Below are 26,255 nucleotides of genomic sequence, written 5' to 3'. Positions count from 1 at the left end.
AACATTCTTATATAATCTTGGTGTTCAACAGTACTTTCAGGATGAGAAGCTAAAAGGCAAAGATGGTGGCACCATCAGGAGTCTGGTTTAGGGTTTATACCTCCCCAGAGTACACCCTGTCCAGGATATAATGTGTATCTGTGGATAGGGTCACACCCAGCTGGAAGTAGTTCAAGGCATATTTTTGCATACTGAACTAATTAAAAAATTCTCTTCCTGGTATACTATCATCTATTCTCACTGCTTCAGATAACAGGATTTCAACTAGGAGACTAAATCTTTTCAAAAATCATTTTTATAACAGTTACAAATAGGAAGATCCCCTGGAGGAGAAAATAGCAATCCACTCCAGTACTGCAGCCCCCAAACCCCCATGAACAGAGGAACTGGCAGGCTACAGTCCAAAGAGTGGGACACAACTGAGCATGCACAGCAGCAGCCCCTAGACGGAGAAAACACTGTAACAATAATCCAACACGGCGTTCAGATATACTCTATGAAATATCATCTGACTTGGCCTTCTGCTTCTGGCCAAGGTGAGATAATAGGGACCAGAATCACCCTCCTGTCTGAAACAATCAAGAAAACCAGGCAAAATATATAAAACAGCAATTTTCAAGACAGGGGTAGATATCAGCCAATCAAGGACAGGAATCCTGGAGAGGAAACAAGTCCTGAGTGTCTTCAGTTACGTCTGGAAGGACCCTGATCTGTCCCTTGGGGTAAGGAGATAGCTGAGAATCCCAGGAGACCAAGACCCTCAGTTCTGAGGTCAGAATACTGGAGAGGAGGGAGCTGCACAGAGAGAGAGAGAGACCCAGAGATCTGTGGGGGATGGGTATCCCTCAGGATACTGATCTGATCGGTATCCCTCAGGATACTGATACACGAAGACTACCAAGGACAGGGACACAGCCGTCCAGCTGTCCCTCATTATCTTTGAGGGAATGGTTCCAGGCCAACCACAGATATCAAAAGCCACAGTTGCTCCAGTCCTTTGCAGCTGACCATCCATATCCACATCTGTGGAACCCAACTGGTATCTTCATTTCACTGGCTTAGCTACTTCATATAGAGCAGCTGGTTTTCGAAACAGGGAAAGAAAAAATATTTCAACAGGCTAGTAAGGACAAAAAAGACCCTCTAACTTAATCTCACTAAAACCAACACCTCTAAAGTAGGCCTACTCCTATCCACTGTATAAGAACTCACTTGTTTTTGTTGTTTTGTTTGTCGGAATAACAAAGCCAGTATAGACAGTCTCCAGATGTCCCGCACCGTTTCTCCTGTGACTGATATCTTACATTTATTAAAGTGCAACTGTCACAATAAAACAATGTAGAGACATCGTTATTAATTCAAGTCCATGCTTTATTGAGAGTTCTCCAGTTTTTCCTAATGTCCCTTTTCTGACAGTCACTTATTTGTACAGCCTTGACACTACTATTTCAGTGATGTTATGAACAGAAAATGCATCAAGCATGTGCTCTTTCAAATGAAAAGCTTTTAGTGTTACCCTGATTTGTAAAAAAGAGTTACACTCATTAAAAAATACTGCTATTTCCATCTTAAACCTCCAAATATAAACTATATATTCTGAGATGTACACACTCTTGTAAAAGAATAACGTAGAAGACACTTAGGACTCTGGCAAAGATTTGGGGGACTTGGGTTCCCCTAGTCCCACTGGTCCCTCTAAGGGCTTCAAACTGCTCTCCTAGTAGATTTGGAAATTTTAGGATCAAGTACTTCAGAGCCCTCTACTGGTCACTGCTCACCACTGTAACCTCATTTTGGTTCATTCTTGACAATAGCAATCTCCCTGAAAATATCTTCTTCCACCAAGGATATGAGGGCAGCTTTCACGGCGCCATGCTAAACGCCACATAAGCACAAACAATGTCCTAAAGGTGAGAATTCATACAATTAAAAAAGTTTTCCACTCTGCCACACATAATGTGGCAAATTTGAAAAATGTTAAAGTAATAATCAGTAAACCACCACCAATCACGGCCAAATTCAAGACAACTGACTCCAAAGATGCATTAAAGGACACTGACTACAGTAAAATGATCTTTTCATAGATTTTATTTTCAATTTAACAAGTCAGGAAGATATAAACTTAAAAAATTTTTAATTAAAAAAAACTAAACTTTCAATAGGTGAAGACATCAGAAAAAATTCCTAGATCAGCAACTTGTGATTTCCTCATGTATTTTACTCATGTCTATCAGTTTCAAAAACACTTAGATCTCTGCCTCACCTTTCTTCTCTTTTGCTTTGGCCTAAGACATCAGAATGCATGCTCTAGAACAAAAATTTGGGGGGAGGAGGCATAAATTGTTAACAAGAATGAAATCATACCAAGTATCTTTACCAACCACAATGGAATGAAATGACAAATCAGTAACAGTAGGAAAACTGGAAATGTCACAAAAATGTAAAAATTAAACAAAATATTGAACAACTGAAAGATCAAAGAAGAAATCACAAGAGATTAAAAAAAAACCTCGAGATAAGTGAAAATATAAATACAATGTATCAAATTTACAGGAGGTGGTGAAAGAAGAATTGAGAGGGAAGTTCAAAGATGTATAAATATGCTCATTAAAAAAGATCTCAAATCAATAACCTAACTTTATACCTTAAGGAATCTGAAAAAGGAGAACAAACAAAATGCAAAGTGAGCAGATGGAATGAAATAATAAAGATTAGAGCAGAGACAAACAAAATAGAGAATAGAAAAACAATGGGAAAAAAAATCCAATGAAACAAACGGTTTTCCTGCCACAGTTGGGGGTTTGGGGAAGCAGGAGCAGGCCGTCCGGGCATCCCTGGGGGCAGGAGCCACCGACTCTGTCCAGGGGCTCTCACTGTTGTGACCTGAGTCCCAGCCGTGGTGGGAGCTGCCGTGCTTACAGCTGCAGGATGCAGTTTGTTGTATCCTCTTCAGGGACCCTGTGAAGAGTGGGAGCAACTAATAATAGAGCCTGTCCTGGAGATGGACTCAGCCGTTTCCCACTGGGCAAGGGCTGAACTTTCTTGAGCGCCCTAACGAAACACAGAAGAACTGAGGAAAAGGAGATGAACAGAAAAGGCCAGGCCCCTACTGGGTGATGTGAACCCAAGGATTTAGCACCCGCCTTTCTTAGATCTATAGAGAAGGGTTACTTATTAGAGAAAGGCTTCGATTCTCCCAATAGAAGGAGGACAGAATGAACAGAGGGCAACACAGCCGGGCCCAGGCTAGGCTTAGGTGCCAACTCCCATCTCCTTTTGTTAATTTTCTCAAGCAGATTCAAAACAAAGTGAAATTGATTCTCAGTTTATTGTAAGTCCTCTTTTTACAGTGTTAAGTTTCCAAAAGGTCAAGGCAGTTTTATCTCTTAAATAACATGTCAATCATATAAAACAGCCGGAACCAAAGTAGAGAAATATATACAATATAATACACTAAGTATTTTCAATATTGTTAACTGGATTTTTCATATTAAATTAAAAGAGGCTATTCTGATTTACAATGTCATTTCTCATTAAAATTAAACCTGTCAAAGACATAATGTACATTTTTCTTTTACAAAACCAGCACAGCAGCATTAATAAAACTGCTCATGATTGTAATTTTTATTTTTCTATAATACAACTGCACCCATGTTACAAAAACAAACAAAAAAGGCATTGCACTAGATGGTTTGAATACTGCTTAAGTCAGTATGTTAACACTTGAGGAATAATGAATGGCCTAGTCTGTTTTATCACCAGGCTCATTCACAAGGGTTTGTACTCTGCTAGCTAAAGCAAACTTTCTGTAGGTAGATAACTTTCCTCAGCAGTTTTATATAAGTCCACCATTAATGGGTAAAAAGCCAAGGAGAAACTAATGCCACAAAAACCAATACAACCCTACTATTTACAATACCAAATAAAAGCCAAAGCTAGAAAACCACTCACTTGCTGAATCAAGGGAACATTTATAAGTAGAACATTCTGTATGAAAATTTGAGTATCTATAAATTTAAAACATTCAATAGACTACAAAAGGGCTTGCAACAGTTTATTCCTCTTGTTTTCTCAGGCTTGGGTAAAAAGAAAAAAAGGAAGAGGAAATCCTTTATATTTTTAGTTCTGATGGCATTAAAACAGTTTATATCTGTAGATATGATTTTCATACAATGCAACATGTTTACATAGCTTTCTTGTGCTACTATCAACTATTCTCAGAATGTGTTTTTTATGCTACAGAGGAAAGTATTAAGATTTCTTCCTCATTCTTAATTTTTCAGGATCAAGGTTCTCCAGGCCTCAGTGGGGAATTCAACAGAGGTAAACAGTCACTCAGAGCCTAACACTGAGTATACAGTATTTGAAAAGCCTTATATATCTGGTAGTGGCCTAAATAAGAGCAGCAGGAGGCCAGGTATACAGTTACACCACTCATGACAAATTAAGTTTTATATTTTCCCTTCATTAAGACAGTTTTAAATGGACAGATCACCCTTGCAAGGAAACAAGTATTGCTTCAGATTACATTACATTGGAATTTTTTAGCCACAAAAATACCTAAGCAACAGCAGTACTTAAAAAAAAATAATAATAATTGGTTCTTCAAGTCATGGGCAAGGAAACCAAAATCAAGAAGACACATTATTGTCAAGACCTATTCCAATGGAGCATTCAAGCTGTATATATGGTATTGAGACCAAAACAGAGAAACAATCTGATTGCATCTGGGGGAAGACACCTGCTCCTGTAAGTGTTCCTGACTAGAGGTGTGAGCAATGGATAGGGTAAACAACCCTAAGTATCCTGACACAAAAAAATAAACAGAGACGGCAAGACATGTTTACACTGGAAATGAGATGCAGTATCCATTGTTCCTGGACACGAGAGGAGTGAGTATCTCCGCATCTTCCAGTCCTTGACTGGTCTTTGACATCAAAACCAACATCAGGGCTTTGTATTGTTCAAAAGGCACACCATATGTTTAAAAAAAAAAAGCTTGTCATCAGATCAGTCAGAGGTCCTTGGTCAGCTTGTTTCTAGTGCAAACCATGTCTCTAATAAGCACCAAACACCGAACTAATGCTTTCATTTTCTCAAGTAAACTTTCCAAAATGTTCCTATTTCATAAACTTAAGTCTCTGTAACTGGAATGTATCCAGATTTTTTCTCATTATGTGGAAGATGCAAAAGAAACATGCTACTATGGGAAGCCTGAAGGAGTGGAAACCTTAAAATGTTATAAATCCCCAAACTGGCCTTATTATGGGAAGAAGCCGAGAGAAAGTATCTGGGGTTGTGTTGTTAGCCATAGTTTAGTACTTCTGATCACTTTTTAGACAAACAAAAACTATTAAACAAGGAGTTTCTTACTAAGAATACCTTATTTCTTTACATTTCTCAACAGTCAGAACTGGCCTAGAAATTCATACAGAAAGTTAGAGGACAAGGATGTCCATATGGGAAACATCGTAATTTTATAGATGCTACATAAATCACTAGTTATACCTATAGTATACTGTAATACACTACAGGTCCTTTACCTCTACAAAGAACAGGCGAGTGCTCCCCTCACCCAATTTCTTGGATCAGGCCTAATTTTTCTTTTTAGATTAAAAATAATCTCCCATTAATAACTATCCCTTTGGGGATTTAGTCATTTTAGACTCATTTAGTAATATCTCCCTGAAAGTAGGAGAAAAACCTCAACTATGAGCATGTGCAGACAAGTGCAGTTCTGCGTATTACTTGCACAAAAGTTGTAAACAGGCTTAAAAAACAGCTCCAGAAAAAGGCCTGAAGTTAATGGCTGTGGCCTCCTGTCACCCACAGACAAGAAGTGATAGAACTTGAAAAATATCAAACATACTTGAAAACAAGGCAAGATACAGAACACGACAGGATTCCCAATTTAAGTCAAAGTCCTCAGCAGAACAAGAACAGCTTGCATCCATCTCTTTAACGGGCCCTTGACAGAATAATTCAGAATTGTTTTAAAGTTTCAGAAATTCTGATAACAGGCAAACATTAAATTGTTACATAAGCACAAGAAAAATTCACCAGCTCTACCAATCCTTTCCAGATAAAGAATGTATCCAATGTGAGGCCAGGACAGTCACAATCTATGAGACACTGTTTGCTTAAGGGGATTGTCAGCAAACATGACAACCCATTGTTCAACCAATCTCATCTCCAACCATACATCTGTTCTCAGACCTTTGAAATGAATCTAGATTTCAGCTTACGTGAACAAAATACTTGTGCAATTTCCCAGCCCACGGTTAGCTAACTTGTAGGCATCAAAAACCAAAGTGCAAATCCATGGAGTTTCAACCCTTCAGCTACAGATGGCCTACCCAACCTCAGAACTGAAAGGCCTCTGCACACTGTGGTGAATGTGACAAAGAAACAGAACATGTAGCTGACTTGTGGTCCTTTGGTTCCAAGCCCCTTTTCCTCCTGGTCCATTTCAGAGTATGTGCTTCATTTCAGCAGTTCAGACCCAAGCCTGTCCAATGGTCTGGCACCATCAGGAAATATTTGTCCATGGCTTCACAGAATCTAGTCCTGTACAACTCTGGAGAGACCACAGTCGGCATTTTACCTAGGATTACAAAAGGGTAAAGAGAAAAAAAGGAAGCTGTTACATAACTGACCAGACCACTGACTTCGACAGCTATGTTCTTTCATGTAAACGAACATAAAATGCCATGTCCTGTAAACACACCCACTATGACGGGCTCAGAAAAAAGGAAGGGTGCTCACTGTGCGACATGACAAGGGACAGGTCCTTCCTGGTAGGACTTTTTTATTTTAAAAGACGCTCTTGCCTAGAAATGAGAGATGTCTGAAAGCAACCTGGTGCTCTCAGTGCTAAGAAAACTTAAAGGACTTCAAGCGTTAAATCAGGACAACCTCCTGTTCGGGAACTCTGGCCTTTCTTTCCTTTAACATTTCATTTTGAGAACCTCTGGTTTCTTAACAGAATTTCCCAGATGATGCAGTGGTAAAGAGTCCACCTGCCAAAGCAGGAGGCACAAGAGAGGTGGATTCGATCCCTGGGTCGGGAAGATCCCCTGGAGTAGGAAATGACAACTCCAGTATTCTTGCCTGGAGAATTCCATGGACAGAGGAGCCTGGCAGGCTATAGTCCAGGAGATCACAAAGTCAGACATAACTCAGCATGCAGCAGATACCGCATCTTAACACATATTTAAATCCCATACTTCCCCATTTAAACAATTCCTTTTATTATTTGATCATTTTGGAAATGATGATAAAGTCAAAGATAACCAGTTATGTTTTATAATTTTTTCTGAAGTATCCATTTGTTATATGTTAACTGATGAGGAAGATAATGAGAACAGTTAAAAGAGTAAACAGAACAAAAATCCTGCTCACCTTGTCCTCCTAAAATTCCTGTTGATTTCACAACCATCTCAAGCTTTTTGTCCCAGGTAAATGTTCGGATATAATCTGTTGCAGGGGGTGAGATTAGCAGTGAAAGCTCTCTTAATAAATATAAGCAGATAACAATCACAATTACCACGGCTATTACTTCTACATTAGTTAACATTGAGTGCTGGCAATACTGTAGGTGCAGACAATACGCCAAGGGCTGTCCTAAGGGTTATTTTTACCATATTAATTCTTCCAAACCTCATAACAACCTCACAGGCCTTCATCTTAAGTAAATTCCTGAATACATATATTTTTGATAATGAAAATGGAAATGAGAAATATGAATAAAAGTACTAGAACAGAAAAACTATTATTTTTAAAATTTCAAATGAGTTTGTGAAAACATTCAATAAGCTATTACTACACCGGTTCTGTATAGTCTTCAAAGATTACTCTGGCTTCAATCATGAACTGCACATAAGACATGCTCATTGACCTACCTATAATTCCAACTACTAGCTCATTGCTGGTATCATCTCGCCCAACTAACAAAGAATAGTCTATAATGAGGTGGCTCGAAAGGAAGTGGGAGTCGCTCCGGATCGAGGCTCTCAGCACAGCTTTGGAATGAGAACGGATATACAGAGGGTTGTCTCGAACCATCTTTAAGAGATTTTCATCCAGAAGAACAACATCACAGCTCTCTTTCCCGGTATCGGTTTTTACATTTCGATTCCTAAGTGAACCCTTCAAGTCAAAAACCTAGCAGAAAGAAAATTCTCTGTCATTTATGTGAGTTGCTACAAATGGTTAATTAATATAATTAAATTTAAAAGGCAGAAAGCTTCCTTGTAGCCATTATCCTTATAAACACTTTAATATTTAACTTTAAAACTTATAACTTATGTAAGTCATTGAATGCATACATTGTAATTGTATAATACAAAAAGCACATGGTGATATAACTGTATCATATGAAACTAATAACTAGGTACCCAAATATTCAAATATGTCAGAAATATACTGACCCATTTAATCAACTATAAGAAACATTAACAAGTAACTCCAAAAATATATTGCTGAATCATAAAGCAGTTTGAAAAACAGATGTAAACAGTCGTAGGAAATTTCAAGTTTTGATATCAAAACTGTGCAATTATAAAGGACAATGCAGAAGCAATAGCGTACTTCTAGGAATTTCTAGACAGTAGAAGAAGCAATGCTAGTCAGGGGACTTGGGAACTAGACCGGTGGAACCTGAGGCGTATTCTACAGACCACTAGTCAGTTGTTCCTGACTCAAGATGAAGGAGAAGCTGGTGCCAGAATGTAAACTAATTACATCATTAAACCTACAGTTTAGTTCAGCAGCTGCTTTTGCTATAGCAAGACTTTCTCAATGAAGAAAGCAGTACATTAAATTACATTCTAAAAAAAAAATTATATTCTCGTACAAGCTCCTAGCTCCACAGACTGGAAACAGTTCAAAGACCAGCACATTGAAGAGCACTGTTCTAGAATCTAGACCAACTTGAATTCTAGGAAGAGCTGTGAGACCTTGATACAGCCCTCAATTCCCCTGAGCCTCAGTTTCTTCATCTTTAAAATGGCCAGACCCATTGGATCTGCCTTCTTACTCTATAATTCTGTGTTTCTAGGATATTGGTTATGTTAAATTTTAGGACCAGACCACAACATTCCTCTTTATTCTTTCAGTAACTCGAAAGTTAAAGCTGACCTAGTAACCAAAGTTTAATATTTACTATCAAATACCATGTTATTCTCTAATCATCATGTTCAGGAACCAGAAGAATGAAGGGATCCAGCAGCTAAATAGTTTGCGTGGTTCATTATCCTTACCTGTGCCATCTTTCTCCCATAGAAAAGATTTTCCATGACAAGGAGATCTAGTTTCTTCTCAGTGTTGTTCTGAGAATTCTTATAACCAATTCTGTAAACGCCAAGAATCTTGGCCAATGCAGTAGGCCTCTAATTCAGCAAAAGTAAATAGATACAAATGAATGTACATGCAAAATAGAAACAGACTTAAGAAATATAAAACAAGCTTGTGGCTGCCAATGCAGAGAAGGAATGGGGAGGGACAAATTTTTCTAGGAGAATAACAAACTACTCTGTAACAAACAGAAAAGCAATAAGGATATGTCATATATTAACACATAGGGAATTATAGCCATTATCATACAATAAATCATAATGAAGTATAATCTGCAAATACTAAATCATTATTCTGTATACCTGAAACTAATACAATAGTGTAAGTCAACTAAATTTTAAGAAAGGATTATTTATAATATCAATATCTGGATTATTCATGTATTATCCAGACATGATTTTCTATTAATATGGGTCAGGAGACCTTAAAAGAGATTCTGAATCTATGAAGCAAGTAAAGCAGCAACGCCAATAAAATTATTAGATCTTTAATATTCTCCCAAGGGATAATCCTTCACAATTTCTAAAATTCACAAATTTTATTATGACATAATTTTTCCAATAAAAGGCAACAAACCAATAAATGGAAGAAAAAATCTACATGACTCCTTCATATTCTCACTGGAAGGGTCTCTGTTTAATGACAAGTGGACAAACTACACACACACACACACACACACACACACACACACACACACACACACACACACGCAGGGAAAAGTTTGAAATCCCTGCTTTCCACCACACCTCAAAAGCACGATTCTGTTCACTTATCACCATAGAGAAAACTGCCCTTAGGACTTTCAGGAGGTGAAATGGACCAGTAAACTCTAGTTACAGATCAGGGTTTAGGTTTCTACCTTTTGCTGAACGGCATTTGTAATGTAATTGAAGTAGTGTGGTGCGAAGTCAAGGAAAGACTGGACTTCCAGACGAGGCATTTGCTTCAAAATGAATCTGTCATCTAAAAGGCAAAAATTTCATGTTGATTCAGTTGCAATATTTACTGAGGTAATCTAAAATAAATCATTCTAAGAATCCTAAATGACTTGCTCACTTCATGTTTTGAAGGGATATTTTTAATATGATAACACTGAGAAGATTTTGATCAGAACATAGTTCTCAAGTTGAAGGTTTGGAAGGGCTTCTGAGAATTTATATAGTCAAGAAAACTCTACATTTGACAGCTGCACACTTGAAGTCATAGCTATATGATGTACTTTTTAAAACTACCAAGTACAATGCTACAAACTCCTTTATTAGCAATCGAGGAACTAACAGTTATCAAAGTGCCTATCAAGCACATCTTTCCTGATGCATTTTCTCAAGTAACTGCACTTTCAGTGAGTGTGGAGAACTCAAATATGTAGTACAAATGGTCAAAATCTGCTGTCAACTTCCGCAAGTCAAATGTTTCAATTTTTATCTTTCTCCCATCAGCTCTGAGGTACCTTGTGAGTTTTCTAGAAGTTCTGTTACTATTTACATGTGGAAAACTTGGGACTAGAAAGAATTTAGTAGGGATTTGATCAATACTTGTCTCTCATTATACACTTTACACCATGTATTTTTTCAATGTTCTTCTTTCATCCTCTCAAGCATAAAAAGAAAAACATGTTTGCTAAATGACACATCACATTACCTCAGTTCAAGGGATTCATAAATTATCCAAGGGAAAAAAAGATGGATGCTGCTTAACTAGCAAATGATCAAAAAGGCCTTGGAGAAGGAAATGGCAACCCACTCCAGTATTCTTGCCTGGAAAAATTCTTGCCTCCAGTATTCCTGCATGGAGAGAGGAGCCTGGCAGGCTAAGTCCATGGGGTCGCAGTCAGACACAACTGAGCAACTAAACAACAACAGCAAAAAGGCCCACCTTCAGTAGCGTAAAAGGCAGCTCCTGATTTGCCTCCTCGGGCCTGCCACGGAGAAGAGTGAGAAAGGGAACGAATGAAATCTTCTTCGCTGCTGCCCAGAATCACTTCTCGCATCTTATGAAACTCTCCCGCATAGTAGAGCCGACAGTAAAACTTGGCGTTGGCATCTGAAAATTCTATAAACAGAAATGTTTTTAGAAAAAAGCTCTTCTGAATCAGAAATATCTTTTCCTTCTTGCCCACTCTCCACCCCCACACCAAATGCAAGCATTTAATTTTCTCCATGATAGTATTTTTCATGTTAAGTCTACTACATTCCTGTTCATCACTATTCTGTTATCTTTAGGAAGGATTAAGACAGTACCTTAGGACCACCCTTACATATTTATAGAAAAAAAAACAAACATAAAACAAGACTCGGTTCTAATTTTATGCTGGTGACTGCATTTTCATTGTTGTATGATTATATCTTAAATTTCACTGTGTTACTATTCTGGGTAACAAAACACGTACACACAATTCTAGATGCCTTGGTAAGGTACTGTGGCTCTAAATTATACAGGAACAAATTATTTAAACCTTAGACATCTAAGTAAATTAAAATTTATAAACTATATTTAAATTACATTTACAAATAGATTTCCTTTTAAATTAAATAATGTATACTTTATAAACTAAATCTAGATGAAACAAATGCTCATCAGCACAAAGACTTAGCATTCATTTCAAGAGATAGGATATTTATCTAGTGTGAAGCTAGAGTTTCAAATAATGAAGTTGTTCAATTATAGTCCTGGGTCCCCAAACCAGAGATTTATCTCATACGTACGAAGCTCCACATGAGGATTTGTAAGTTGTTTCTTCTGTGTATCTCCTCCATCTACTTCATCTAAAAGATTTAACATCATTAGTAAAGCCAAAGTTTTAGGCAGGTATCAGTTTATTTTGTGTGTTCTTTTTCCCTGATATAAACTAAAAACTAAGTCAGTTAGTATTATCCTAGTCAAGCCATGCTCAAGCAAGCATCATGTATACAATTAACTGTAAATTATTACAATAAAAATGTATGTACCTTTCGAAAGATCAATTTTTAGATTAAAAATCAGAGAATTCAGATTGAAGAATAATTTTTCTTATAGTTAAATAATCCCTATGATAGCAATAAACTTACTCAATTCTAATATCAAGACTTTCTGTGGCTATTTCACCAGAGTTTATGACCAGTTTTCCCTGTGTATAAAGTAATGCTTTCCCAATATTCTGAGATGCTTTCTTTATCATATACTAAGATATATGTTCACTATAGAAAATATACTAATATCTATATCAGAGCTGGTTTTTTTTTTTAATTTGACTTATGTGTCTGGCAAACTTACTGCCAGACAATTATTGTGGAGTTGTAGTATATTTTAACTCTAATTACTGTAAAGTTGTAATATATTTTAACATCTAGAAGAACAAGTCATCCTCTAAGTTTCCCATTTCAAAATTATTTTTTTCAAAGCACCAATGCCTTCTAAGGATCACAGCCTATAGAATACTAAACACAGATCATAATTATTAATGAAAACGTGTCATGCAATTTCTATTTCTTAAACTACTAATTCATGCTGTAATCCAGGGGTTGCCAAACTACTCCTCTAAAGGGCCAGATGGTAAGTATTTTACTCAGTTGCCACTACTCAACTTGCCAATATAATGGGAAAGCAACCAGACAGTAACTAAATGTGTTCCACTACAACTTTATTTACAAAGACAGCTCAGCTTAGTTATCTGACTCCTGGTCTAACCCTGTATTCAAACACCATCAGGTAGATGTATTTTTTTTAATACCTAAATGAAGGTGGGTATCAGTAGCTCCCACCTTACAGAGACTGGAGAAGAAAGGGGATGTCTGGGAGGGCAATGGGATGACCTCATTTGAACATACACTGAGCTACACAGTGAGACAGATGTGTAATATCACTTAGTCCTCAGTAAACCTTGGAAGACACTGCTTTTCCACTTTATCGGTACAGCAAGTAAAGATTTCTGATTCCTCCACTCGGTAAATGAGAACAGTGATAGCTGAAACCAGCTGGATTCTCCCAGCACTAGGCTTTTCCCACTCTACCTCACCATGGTGTGAGAAGAACGGGAAGGCCCTGATTTCTGCAGGAGAAGCATCTACTTAAAGCTGTAAGAAACATAACCAACGGAAGTAAGTAAACTGAAGCCTAAAACAAGCATATTGGTCTCCTTCAACACACCTTGAGGCTCAATGCCTTGATTCTCCGTCCCCTCCTTGCCCGTCTGCCCCACTTGGTAGTAAGCACTATCTGCTCCACGTAAGGTCTCTCTCTTCTGGGAAGAGAGGTCAGGGCTTTTCCCTGCTGTCCCTCGGAAGAAGGACAACATTCCAGAAGCCTTTTTGGCTAAAAATAAGAGGTAACATATTAAGTACAGGTCACTGCACGCAGAAAAATAAAAATTTTCAATTCATTCCTGTGTAAGCAGGACCATTATATGAAAGTAATAAATAAGAGTAACACTGATAGATTCATTTGCACAGATTATTATTCCACATGGTTTATGGGGGCTTTAGGGGGGCAATCAAGCACTATTATCAAAAACGAAGAAAAGCAATGTTCAGATAGCTACATATAAAAATGTGAGAAATTATTAAATATAGAGAAAGACTTTAAAAAATTTATTTCCAAGGCTGTCATAGTATCTTAAGCAACAAGTTTAAGATAGGGCTAGGTTCTTATAGTATCACAGTACAGCTCATTAAACTAATACAGAACAGTATTCAAGCTACGAGGATTCAAAGTTAAAAGTAACATATTTATATCGTCTGTGTTCCATATTTTAACACAGCAAAATATATAATTTGAGTTTTAGCATTTTTCAAAAATAAGTAGTACAGGATGACCAAAGATATCACTAAAGCTTGCTCTATACTTTTATTCTTCCTTTTGAGCTTTATCATATCATTAATGATCCTAATTTGGGGGTAGCCTTTCCCTCCTCCAAGGGATCTTCCCAAGCCAGGGATCTAACCGAGGTCTCCCGCATTGCAGGCGGATTCTTTACCAGCTAAGCCACAAGGAAAGCCCAAGAATACTGGAGTGGGTAGCCTATCCTTTCTCCAGTGGATCTTCCTGACCCAGGAATTGAACCTGGGTCTCCTGCACTGCAGACAGATTCTTTACCAACTGAGCTTTTAGGGAAGCCCTTTGTACATTTACCATTAACAAAATCCACATGAAATCTCAATCATTAAGTGCTTAGGGTGGCAGACACTATCACAGTCTCCTCAATATCCAATCCCACCTTGCTCCTTGCTAACAGAGTTCCAATTTTCTTTAGAGCAGCAGCATGCAGAGTCCCAGGAAAATAATCATGATTTGTATAAACTGGCCAGGACAATGATGCTCACCACTTTCTCAGTCTCCTTTGCAGGAAAGGGTGGCCATGAGGCTCAGTTCTAACCAATGAGACTGAAAAGGAAAGGGAATTTCCTAACGAAAGGGAAGAGCAGAAGCTTGTACCTCCCTTCCTTCTGCCTTAAATGCAGACATTAGAGTGGGACATCTCTGACCATGAGTAAAATTTAAGAGAAATCAAAGAGAAACTAACCCCTATGTTGTCATGACAAAGCCAAGTAGCTGAACCAATGCCAGCTACTGCCCATTTGCAGATGTTGCTATTTTAGAAAAATAAACTGTCCTTGGTTTAAGCCCCAGTAGATTTGAGTTTTCTGTTCAGTTCAGTCACTCAGTTGTGTCCGACTCTTTGCAACCCCATGGACTGGAGCATGACAGGCTCCCCTGTCCATCACTAACTGGGTTTTCTGTTACTTGTAGGGAATATTCCTAACTGACAAAGTCAAAAAAACACAACTTCAAATCTCTGCTCCCCACTCACTACCTGTGTAACCTTGAGCAAAGTGCTTAATCTAAGTCTTAACTCACTTTCTGAAAAATGGAGATATGTCAAATATGGGGTTATTGTGGGAATTAAAGAAGATAAGACATGAAAAATTCTTTTCACAATGTCAACAATGCTGCAAAAACAAACAAACAAACAAACAAACTGATGTTATATTTCTTATGTTGCATGCTTTAAGCTGAAAGCTCTAACCAAGAAGGCCGATCCTGCTTCTTTTTGCCTGAAATGCTTCTAGGCATTTCAAACTCAAAAACTTAAAAATCAAAGAAAAGTGAAATATACACAAAAGAAGAGATATACAAATTTTACATCCATATTATACTTCAAAGATCAGAAACAATAAATCCTTGCCAGATGGCACTTCTTATTCAATGTGTTTTCTTCTTCAAACCACAATTACAAACAAAAGCACTTCTCCATTTGCAATCTTACTTGGTTGTGGTTCTGCTTCCACTGCACGGTTTGTCTGTCCTCCACTGATCTCAGGTAATCTAATTGGGCTGCTACTCTTTGGTCTGCTGTCTAAAGTACTAAAATGAGAAACAGAAGAAAAGTTGGTTTTATATGATTCAGACACAAAATAACAAGTACTCTAGTTCCTATATTAATCTACTTTCCACCTAACCCCACCTACAATATCAGAAATCTGGTTCATAATTTTATATAAACACAGGTTCGCATGGAAGAAAGTCTTGAAATGTATACTAGACTTTTAAGAAAAAGAAAACTGTTAAAGCTATAAGAGTATACGGTCTTAAAATATTTTTCTCAGGTCTATCAGAGCTATATTATAGCACCCATAAGTCAATGGTGACAATTATGACAATTTCTGTCTCAAATACCTAAAATAACAAAAATACTTAAAAGAGCTGGTTTGGCAGAGGTTTGCTTTTTTAGCTGTTAAGATCTTTAATTATTATGGAAAATTCTTAAATTATTTAAAGTACAAAGCTATGCAGTAGTTTACCAATTTCAGAAGTTAATATTTTTTAAATGAAAACAGCAAAGAGAACTTAAAAACTTAAAAATGTAAATATGCAATACACTTTGAACTTCTATGACAATTATAAGAAAACTGTAACCTAGTAGACTTTTTAAGGTCTTTTGCTATACCTGAATTTTGTTCTGTCAATTACTGGCTAAAAACTGAGTCCCACTGCTTATATTCTAGAAACTTTTACATCAACAATAAGCTGTAATAAAACTGAAATAGGAACACCTAGAAAATGATATAGTTCAATTAAAATAAATTTTCCTCAATCACATATCACCTGTTTGTTGGAAGCCCTTCTTCAGCACTGTTCCGCTGAGTGGCTTTGGACAATTCCTCTAAGGCATTCCGGTATTCTTTACAACTTAAGATAGAAACAGGTTGAAATATGTTAAACATTAAGGTCTTCTTTTATAGTAAATCATATGCTTTAGAATAAGCTCTGCATTATAGAAACACAAACATTATAAGCATCCATATCTAATGTACTTTACAAATACATTAGAGTTACCTCACAAAAGTTATCAAGTAGAAACTTCATGAAGAAAGTCAATATGTTCACCAAAAAATAATACAATATAATCCAACATGCCAGCCAGACTCAATATCCTAAACAATGATTGTGAAGGCCTCCATACTAACATTTAGATCAAATGCCTTCAGGAGTTGAACAGCTCACTGAAAAGCATGAAACTTCACCATTTAGTGTAATAGAGGAAAGGGACTTGAGAGTGCTTTTCAACTTAAAAGTACTGAACTTAGAGAAAAAAACATTTTTCTGGTTGCACTGTCCAACAAAATCCAACTGGCAGCCTGGGAATCCTGATTTAGATAAATCAGATGTGAACACATATTATTTTTCCAAGATATTAGAAAAAGGTGACATCAACTAGAAAACCTGCTTCCTAATACTACAAAACACATATTTTTTTGGTTGCCTTTCCTGCCTTTCTTATCTATTCATGTAGCATGTTCAGTTCAGTTCGGTCACTCAGAGTCGTGTCCGACTCTGTGACCCCATGAACTGCAGCACACCAGGCCTCCCTGTCCATCACCAACTCCCGGAGTCCACCCAAACCCATGTCCATTGAGTCGGTGATGCCATCCAACCATCTCATCCTGTCGTCCCCTTCTCCTCCTGCCCCCAATCCCTCCTAGCATCAGGGTCTTTTCCAATGAATCAGCTCTTTGCATGAGATGGCCAAAGTACTGGAGTTTTAGCTTCAGCATCAGTCCTTCCAATGAATACCCAGGACTGGTCTCCTTTAGGATGGACTGGTTGGATCTCCTTGCAGTCCAAGGGACTCTCAAGAGTCCTCTCCAACACCACAGTTCAAAACCATCAATTCTTCTGTGCTCAGCCTTCTTTACAGTCCAACTCTCACATCCATACATGACCACTGGAAAAACCATAGCCTTGACTAGACGGATCTTTGTTGGCAAAGTAATGTCTCTCCTTTTTAATATGCTGTCTAGGTTGGTCATAACTTTCTTTCCAAGGAGTAAGCGTCTTTTAATTTCATGGCTGCAGTCACCATCTGCAGTGATTTTGGAGCCCAGATAACTAAAGTCAGCCACTGTTTCCACTGATTTCCCATCTATTTGCCATGAAGTGATGGGACCAGATGCCATGATCTTCATTTTCTGAATGTTGAGCTTTAAGCCAACTTTTTCACTCTCCTCTTTCACTTTCATCAAGAGGCTCTGTAGTTCTTCTTCACTTTCTGCCATAAGGGTAGTGCTACCTGCATATCTGAGGTTATTGATATTTCTCCTGGCAATCTTGATTCCAGCTTGTGCTTCTTCCAGCCCAGTGTTTCTCACTCTGCATAGAAGTTAAATAAACAGAGTGACAATATACAGCTTTGACATACTCCTTTCCCGATTTGGAACCAGTCTGTTGTTCCATGCCCAGTTCTAACTGTTGCTTCCTGACCTGCATACAGATTTCTCAAGAGGCAGGTCAGGTGGTCTAGTATTCCCATCTCTTTCAGAATTTTCCAGTTTATTGTGATCCATACAGTTAAAGGCTTTGACATAGTTTATAAAGCAGAAATAGAGGTTTTTCTGGAACTCTCTTGCTTTTTCGATGATCCAGCAGATGCTGGCAATTTGATCTCTGGTTCCTCTGCCTTTTTTAAACATCTGGAAGTTCCTGGTTCACCTATTGCTGAAGGCTGGCTTGGAGATTTTTAAGCATCACTTTACTAGCGTATGAGATGAGTGCAATTGTGCAGTAGTTTGAGCATTCTTTGGGATTGCCTTTCTTAGGGACTGGAATGAAAACTGACTTTTCCAGTTGACTAACCAGTAAAGAAGCAAAAACTTCATGAATGATAAAAAAAAAATGATTTAAAAAAATGTATCATATGGAATCTTCTAAAGGAAAAAATTCATTATCCAAATAGTAACTCTAAACTCTATAAATGCTGAAATCTATAAATCTATCTTGTTTACCACTTATACCCAGTACCTAGTATACCACACATTACAACATTCAAATATTTGTTGAATAAGTGGACAACTTGTAACCAATATTAAAAATAAAATTTTAATTTCAATATCTTTCAATAGGGAAAAAATTTTTTTTATTAGATATCCTAGATTCTACTTAAACTAGGTACTATCACTGCCGAGACATCATTAAGATTAAAACGCTTTGTTATTTTAGACACGATATATAAAAATTTCTAAACAGGGGTCCTTCTTTAAGACACATAATTGTGAGCATGTAAATGAGTTAAGGTATAGGAACAGCATTACTCTAGGGAAACTTGACCTTCTATGTGTGGGAAGCAGGAAGGAAATAAATGAAGAATACAAAAAAGATATTCAGAGGATTAAAGGCAGATATGTTCCAAGTATTATATCAATAAATAAACCAAAGGAAAGGATACAATAGACACGTATTATAATATAGAGAATGGACAGAGGATATAAGAATTAGCAAATAACTTGCCTAGTTAACAATTATTAGGAGCTTGCTTAAGAATCATCCTGTTAATACTTGGGTAAACAGTACATTACCAGATACAAAAAGAATAAACTGTCGCACCCAAAGGATACATATTCTGTACTTATATTTACTACTTTACATTTACTTATATTTTGCTCTACTCTATGTAACAGAGCTCAACAATATAGCAATTAATAAATAAATACACATAAAATATAAAAATACAAACACAGGTGAAAAAGCCCTCTGAGTAATACCTGAGAGCAAAAGCAATGATGGAGCTGGGCTCCTTCTCACAGACTGCAATGGGCACTCGTTCATGTTCATACATTAAATAGTGTTTATCTGGATCGCTGTTCAAAAACATGTAAATCAGAACAAAATTAGCAGAAAATCACATATACAACCCATTAGCACAATTACAAGTAAATCTCAGGACAATTTTAAGTTAACTAAATAATGCACAATTACATGAACATAATTAAGCCAAAATGTATGCAGAACTTGAACAAAGAGTCAAGGAAAACAGATCAACAGAAAGTTTTTAAAGGCAACTGAAAATGATCAGAACTGTTTTTCAAATCAGAGGGTCCTGGAATCATCAAACAAAGTTTTCCACGTTGGCAAGACGTTGGGTCATATTTATCTCAAAAAATATTTACAATGAATAGCAGAAGTTTAAGAGATTTTGTTCTGCTTTAAGTTTGAAAGAAAAGTCTTTTGGAAATTGTGAAAATGTACTAGTCCAGCAGTAAATGACATAAAGTATTCAAGTCTGAAGCAGAGAAAACAGAGGCCTTTTACACATTTATACCACAGAACATACAGCTCAAGACATGAGCTCCTGAGAGCAGTTTTCCTTACTGATCTTTCTCTACGTCCTGAGGCACTAAAGCTGCCACTTAAACATTAACTGAATAAATAAATACAGAAGTCAATTGAGAACAAAATCTGTATTAACATACATCTGTTTCACTGTTTCACTGGAGCAAGCATCATCAGCTGATAGCCAGACATGTCAACCAGTGGAAGAAAAACTCACATTCAGCCTGTTTCCCCCCACTGTGAGAGGACCTGGTACACACAAGATCACACAAAAACTTCAATGGGCCATTGCAATTCATCACCACTGTTAGAAACGCACCATGTCCCAGTTAAGCACCAGGTCAGTAATACCCTCATATACAACCAGCAATATGTTTTTATGATCATGAGATCAATTATTGTTGTTATTCAATCGCTAAGTCATGTTCGACTCTGCGACCCCATGAACTGCAGCAGTCCAGGTTCCCCTGTCCTTTACTATCTCCCGGCATTTGCTCAAACTCAAGTCCATTGAGTTAGTGATGCTATCCAACTATGTCATCCTTTGTCATCCGCTTCCCCTTCTGCTCTCAATGGAGCATTGTATCTTTTAAAATGTGTGTGTGTGTGTGTATATATATATATATATATAAAAGCAATTCTTTATTAATCTACTTATCTACTGTTAATATATAAAGACTACATGTTCCACAAAGTACATTATACAAAAAGACATCGCTTTTATGGTAATGGAGGCTAATTTTGGATTGAGAAATACATATATAAAGTCAAATAAACATATTTAAATATGGAGAGTATATCCATAGAGAAATCTTTAAAATGAAGTGAAAATAAAACCACCCAACAGCCACTGACTTATATAATACTTACAAAGGAAATGGAATAGGGTTATAGCTATTTCCTGGAAGCAAATTTGCAAAGATGGCTTTCATGGTTGATTTTTCCTTCACCTGGCTGTCTGTAGATCCCAGCAAATGTCCATCAAATACATCTAGAATAAAAAATATTCTACTTATATATTAATATTCAGGAAGAGTAAAAGTATAAAGTGTCAACTATATTTCTTTTCCTTTTTGGAACACAGACACAGGCACACCATAATTACCAATTATAGTGTAAAATTTTTGATCTAGGAATAATGACTATCTAACAGGAAGCAACCGTAAAACATACACAGCTCTGACGCCAAGGGGCTCTTTTTTTTACATTTCAACATGTCTGAAGTTGAGATCATCCTGCAATCAACAGCCTCTTACCCTCAAGGGGCCAGGCAGCAGCTGTGGTGAAATTACTGGCCAACCATGCATGAATTCAGTCCCAGCTGTTCCTGTTGCCACTTCAACTCAGTTATGAGCACTGTGGCTATTATATCTGAGCTTAATTGCAATTTAAAAGTTACGTTTAAAGTTCACACTATAATTAAGTAATTGGTGCTTAAACAGAGAGCAAGGCAAGAGAGGGAAAAGGCTTACATCTATTATTGGCAAAACAAATGTCTGTCGTTGGAGAAATGGTTGAAATTTTCTCTTTCTTTCTTATAAGGGAACAATCATGTGCTTTATGAGACTTAAGAAAATATTAACATCCCCAGAAAGTAGATAAAGCTGAATAGCATTTTGTTACTGAGACAAGTCACATGTCAAGCAGTGCAACTGAAGAAGGGATATGGTAAAAAGCTACATCTAAAAGAGCACTTTCAACAGCACAAATTTTAAATCCCAAGGGATAAGAAAGCATTGTAACCCAGCACTCAGAGCATTCGTCCCTACTGGACGAAGTACAGAAATAGTGACTTGACCTGTACCTTCAGAACTGCTGGCAGTATCGAGTTCGGGGGGCCCTCCCATGGCCTGCTCAGGCACGCCTTCAGGAGAAGTAGGCAGCTGGAGATGGGGGGAACTGGTGGAGCTCTGACTGGACAGGGTGGCCAAGAAGCGGTCCTCTAAAGAAAAACACCATGCAAATGAGTCACTTTAAAACATTATGTCCATTTCTACCTAATAACAATGCTTTCAAAATGCCAAAACCTTTTTCTACTTCATAAACCAAAGAATTTTAGCTTCTTAAATAAAGTTACATAGGTCATTTCACAAATGAATTTCAGAAATTTTAGAAATGGATACAAAAATCCAGACAGGTTATATGACTTGACCACAATCAGATCTTAGTGACAGAAGGATGACTGGCAACCAAGTCTAGTACCATTCCAGTATTCTTTGCACCAGACCATAATGCCTGGGCTTCCCTAGTAGCTCAGCTGGTAAAGAATCTGCCTGCAATGCAGGAGACCCCAGTTTGATTCTGGGGTTGGGAAGATTCGCTGGAGAAGGGATAGGCTATGCACTCTAGTATTCTTGGGCTTCCTTGATGGCTCAGCTGGTAAAGAATCTGCCTGCAATGCAGGAGACCTGGGTTCAATCCCTGGGTTGGGAAGATCCCCTGGAGAAGGGAACAGCTACCTACTCCAGTCTTCTGGCCTGCAGAATTCCATGAAGTTTTTATTTTAGTGCATGGGGTCACAGAGAATCAGACACGACTGAGCGACTTCAACTTCACAATACCTACTTAAATATTTTGCTCATTCAATTTAATAAGGAATGAAATTATGACACTACCGAGGGGAAAAAAAATCATGTTTATTCTCAAGGGGGAATTCACTTAATTATAATTTTTAAAATGCCAAGAATTCCAAGTTGAGTTGCTATTCTACCAAGATAGTCTAAGTAAATTTCCCTTCTAATTCCCTAGAGTGGCACCAAGTTATTCAATGAAATATTGAGGAAAAACAGGCTTAAGTCTAGAAAATTTTAGCAATATAAAAATATCAACTAAGCTTTGTCCGATTTTTTTTTTCCACGAAACCAAGGACTTAACTGTAACACAATTAAGAGAGAAATTCAGTTTTCTTTTATCTTTCTGTTCTTCTCCTAAAAAGCAGCCTTCTCTATTGATCATCTGGCTTCCCCGGTAGCTTAGCTGGTAAAGAATCTGCTTGCAATGCAGGATACCCCAGTTCAATTCCTGGGTTAGGAAGATCCACTGAAGAAGGAACAGGCTACCCACTCCAGTATTCTTGGGCTTCCCTGGTAGCTTAGCTGGTAAAGAACCCGCCTGCAACGAGGGAGATCTGGGTTCGATTCCTGGGTTGGGCAAGCCCTGGAGAATGAAAAGGCTACCCACTCCAATATTCTGGCCTAGAGAATTCCACGGACTGTATAGTCCATGGGGTTGCAAAGAGTCGAACGCTACTGAGCAACTTTCACTCACTTCACTATTGATCATTTATTTCTCTATCCTAACTTATGCAATGTATTTTGTAATAATCTTAAATGAGACTGCTTACAAATGCTTTACAGCAAGGAAAAAAAAGTCTCTGACCAACTGCATTGGAAAAAATTCTCAAAATTTAGTGTTTAAAACAACTTCTAGACTAAGACACATCTTTAAATTCAATGACAGGTGATCACCAGACTCAAGGACCAACCTTTTTCTCCATTTGGAAGTCCTGGAGAAGCATTCCGTGGAGATGCATCCACTGCACTTATCTGTAGAGAAGGAAATATTCTGTTCTTAAGGAAATGTTAAAATCACACTAAAAAAATTTTTAACAAAGTGAATCTTACGCTTTCAACCTCAAGAATTATTAATATTCATTTAAAAATAATAAAAAACCCATTACATATTACTATAAACAACACATTTTAATTAAAAAGATTTTTTTTAATTGGTAAAAGAGTGGCATTGTTTTATGCTTTTACAAATATTTCAATGTCTAGAAGACATTAAAGTCTTCTTTTAATAGAAGACAGTTAAATTCCTCTCTGACTTCTGCATTTAATCAGTTGAGCTGTATTATTACAACTGAACTTATAAAGATAATCTAGCCTCACAGAGTTATGCAGTTGAAAACAGGAAATCTCTCAGAGCCCTTGAAAGGGTCTAGGACCTCCACGGTCCTTGAACTACATTTTGAGAATACTGTTCTAAACAGTAGCTCACAGACCCATTAAAATATCCAGGAACTACTTATGATTATCCATTAAGCCCAGCAACCTTTTACTATCCATTGGACTTTCTCAAGTCCCATAATCCATTGATAAAATATATATTTAAATGACTGTCAGCCCTGTGTACAATGTCATTAAAAGTCACTTCTTATACTGCTACTTACAATGTCTTTTGATTTGCTCACCCTAGCAGAGGCCACCCTGCTCATCCTATATGAAATAACTCATCATCACCAACTCCCTTGGCATTACTCTCCATTTCTCGTTAATTTTTTCCTCACAGCTTTGTTTCCACTTGTTTTTTAAATGTTTATTGGTTCATCTGTTTATTGTCAGTCTCACAAACAAACATTCCATAGGACCGGTAACTATGGCCTCCATCCACAAATGTGAACTTTCGTGTCCATGTTTGTGAACCCTGAGAGCCTTGCACTCAGAACAGTGTCTAAAAGCACTCAATAAGTATTTATCAAATGAACAAATATAAACACAAAGGCAGTGCTACAGATTTTCAAATCAACTTTCAATCTTTCAAAAAGAAAATCATCTATTAACTGATTTTATATTTTCAATTTCGTGTCTTACAGCACTAGCTTTGCAGTTTCATCAGTAGGCAAACAGAAAGGCTTCTAGCAGTGTGTGAGAGCCATTAACGGTCCCAGACTACTTGAAATACTAATAAATCATCTTCATAATTCTTACTCTCACCCAAACTTTAAGGAAAAGTGATTCCTACACAGTTATTTATGAGACAAAAAGTAGAATTCAGTGACACAGTGTTCCTAAACAATACAAAGATCTAAGGCACTTGTACCCATCATTCCATGAAAATACTCTGCTATAAGTACTATACACTTGTACAAAAAGAAACATTCTCTCAAAAGCCCTCATGGTATCAGAATATTAAGTCCTTAAAATATACTGACATTAATTCATCTGTTCGTGGCTTGCACAGTGGCAGAATTTCGTGAGATACATACACACACACACCACACATACCTTCAATCAAACATGAATCCAGATACTGCTGTGAACGGATTCTACCACGTATGTAAGATCACAAATCAGTCAGCCTTAAACTAGGGAAATTAAGCAGGTGGGCCTGACCTAATCATGTGTCCTTTAAATCTGTGTCCAGAGGTTAGACACAGAAGAACTCAAGAGATTTGAAGCATGAGAAGGATTCAATCCACTGCTGTAGGCTTTGAGGATGAAATGGGCCACATGCAAGGAATCAGGCAGCCTCAAAGAGTTGAGATTTACCTCTAGTCAAATGCCAGCAATGAAAGGGGGACATCAGTCCTATCACCACTAGAATTGAACTCTGCCAACAACCTAGATGAGGCTGGCAAAAGATCCTGAGCCTCAGATAATCACCCTGGCCAAACCTTCATCTCAGCCGTGAGACCGAGCAAAGAACCCAGCCATATACTCTGCCAGAGTCCTGACACACTGTGAGATAAGAGATTTATGTTTTAGGTCACTAAGTTTGGGGTAAGGTGTTATAGAGCAAGAGAAAACTAATACAATTAGGAAGGGTTAATTAAATCACCACATAGAACTAACCTGGTGCGGCCTCTTAAGAAAAACCTCTCACTTAAGCACAAAGAACACCCAAAGCTCGTAGTAAAATAGGGCTCTGTTATACACCCAGTATATGCACACCTTCTCCTTTTCAGCACCTACTGCCTCTGTGATGTTATCCTCAATGATGCCAGTAGACAGCAGCTTTTGATAAGTATTTCAAATAAATGAATTATAATGTATTTTATTTCAGGCAAAGATAAAAAAAATTAATCCAGGTCACACCAAGAAACCTGACTGCTTCAAAATTAAAAACGCTAATATTGTCAATAAAGTATGTATTAAACTACCACTTCTAAGTGTTATAAGAAAAATTAATTCTATTTATCACAATGAAGGCCCCAAGACAAAACAACATTACCTTGCTTTCTTCACCTTGTCTCAGTCGTCCAGGACTTGGAGGAACTGAAGGCCGCTTCCTACCCTTTTCTTGCTGGAAAAGGTCTTGCAGCCTACAATTAAAGAAAAAAAGGAAACGTGAAAAGAAGAACATGGTTTTCTTTCTAATATCCTGAATAATGAATACACATATTCTCCTTATAGCTTTGAAACCACAAAAATTTATTTTCCTATTTCAAATGCAATAGATTTTACAGCTGTACATAACTAAGTTTTATTTAAAATCAACTAATCAGTTGTTATTGATATGATTATAGTTAGAAAAGAAGAGCGAGTTATAATGAGACACCAACAGACCCAAGGCCCAAAGCCCAGCTCTGAAAATCAACA

At 37.3% G+C, this 26,255-nt stretch overlaps 1 protein-coding gene across 50 annotated transcripts in view; it reads right to left on the bottom strand.

Annotated features, from left to right (window-relative positions):
• Positions 1-3,309: 3,309 nt before the first annotated feature.
• The window catches only part of PIKFYVE (phosphoinositide kinase, FYVE-type zinc finger containing), an 80,567-nt gene continuing 57,621 nt past the window's right edge, over positions 3,310-26,255 (bottom strand). For 17 of the 50 annotated variants that reach the window (XM_042244112.1, XM_042244120.1, XM_042244116.1 and 14 more), the window contains 15 exons: positions 25,888-25,978; positions 23,420-23,480; positions 21,734-21,877; positions 20,806-20,926; positions 19,368-19,463; positions 16,435-16,518; positions 15,596-15,693; positions 13,480-13,644; positions 12,060-12,119; positions 11,230-11,406; positions 10,214-10,317; positions 9,261-9,389; positions 7,902-8,163; positions 7,402-7,476; positions 3,310-6,604 (listed from right to left, as the gene is read on the bottom strand). In XM_042244112.1, coding sequence (XP_042100046.1) covers positions 6,489-6,604; positions 7,402-7,476; positions 7,902-8,163; positions 9,261-9,389; positions 10,214-10,317; positions 11,230-11,406; positions 12,060-12,119; positions 13,480-13,644; positions 15,596-15,693; positions 16,435-16,518; positions 19,368-19,463; positions 20,806-20,926; positions 21,734-21,877; positions 23,420-23,480; positions 25,888-25,978 — 1,783 coding nt within the window. In that variant the 3' untranslated portion in view covers positions 3,310-6,488. The remainder of the gene's footprint in view (positions 6,605-7,401; positions 7,477-7,901; positions 8,164-9,260; positions 9,390-10,213; positions 10,318-11,229; positions 11,407-12,059; positions 12,120-13,479; positions 13,645-15,595; positions 15,694-16,434; positions 16,519-19,367; positions 19,464-20,805; positions 20,927-21,733; positions 21,878-23,419; positions 23,481-25,887; positions 25,979-26,255) is intronic. The other 33 variants (XM_042244117.1, XM_060410332.1, XM_060410318.1 and 30 more) reach the window with 3 other exon arrangements.

This window comes from Ovis aries, chromosome 2 (genome assembly GCF_016772045.2).
Source record: "Ovis aries strain OAR_USU_Benz2616 breed Rambouillet chromosome 2, ARS-UI_Ramb_v3.0, whole genome shotgun sequence".
Taxonomy (NCBI): domain Eukaryota; kingdom Metazoa; phylum Chordata; class Mammalia; order Artiodactyla; family Bovidae; genus Ovis; species Ovis aries.
This window is presented reverse-complemented; position numbering and strand designations above follow the sequence as displayed.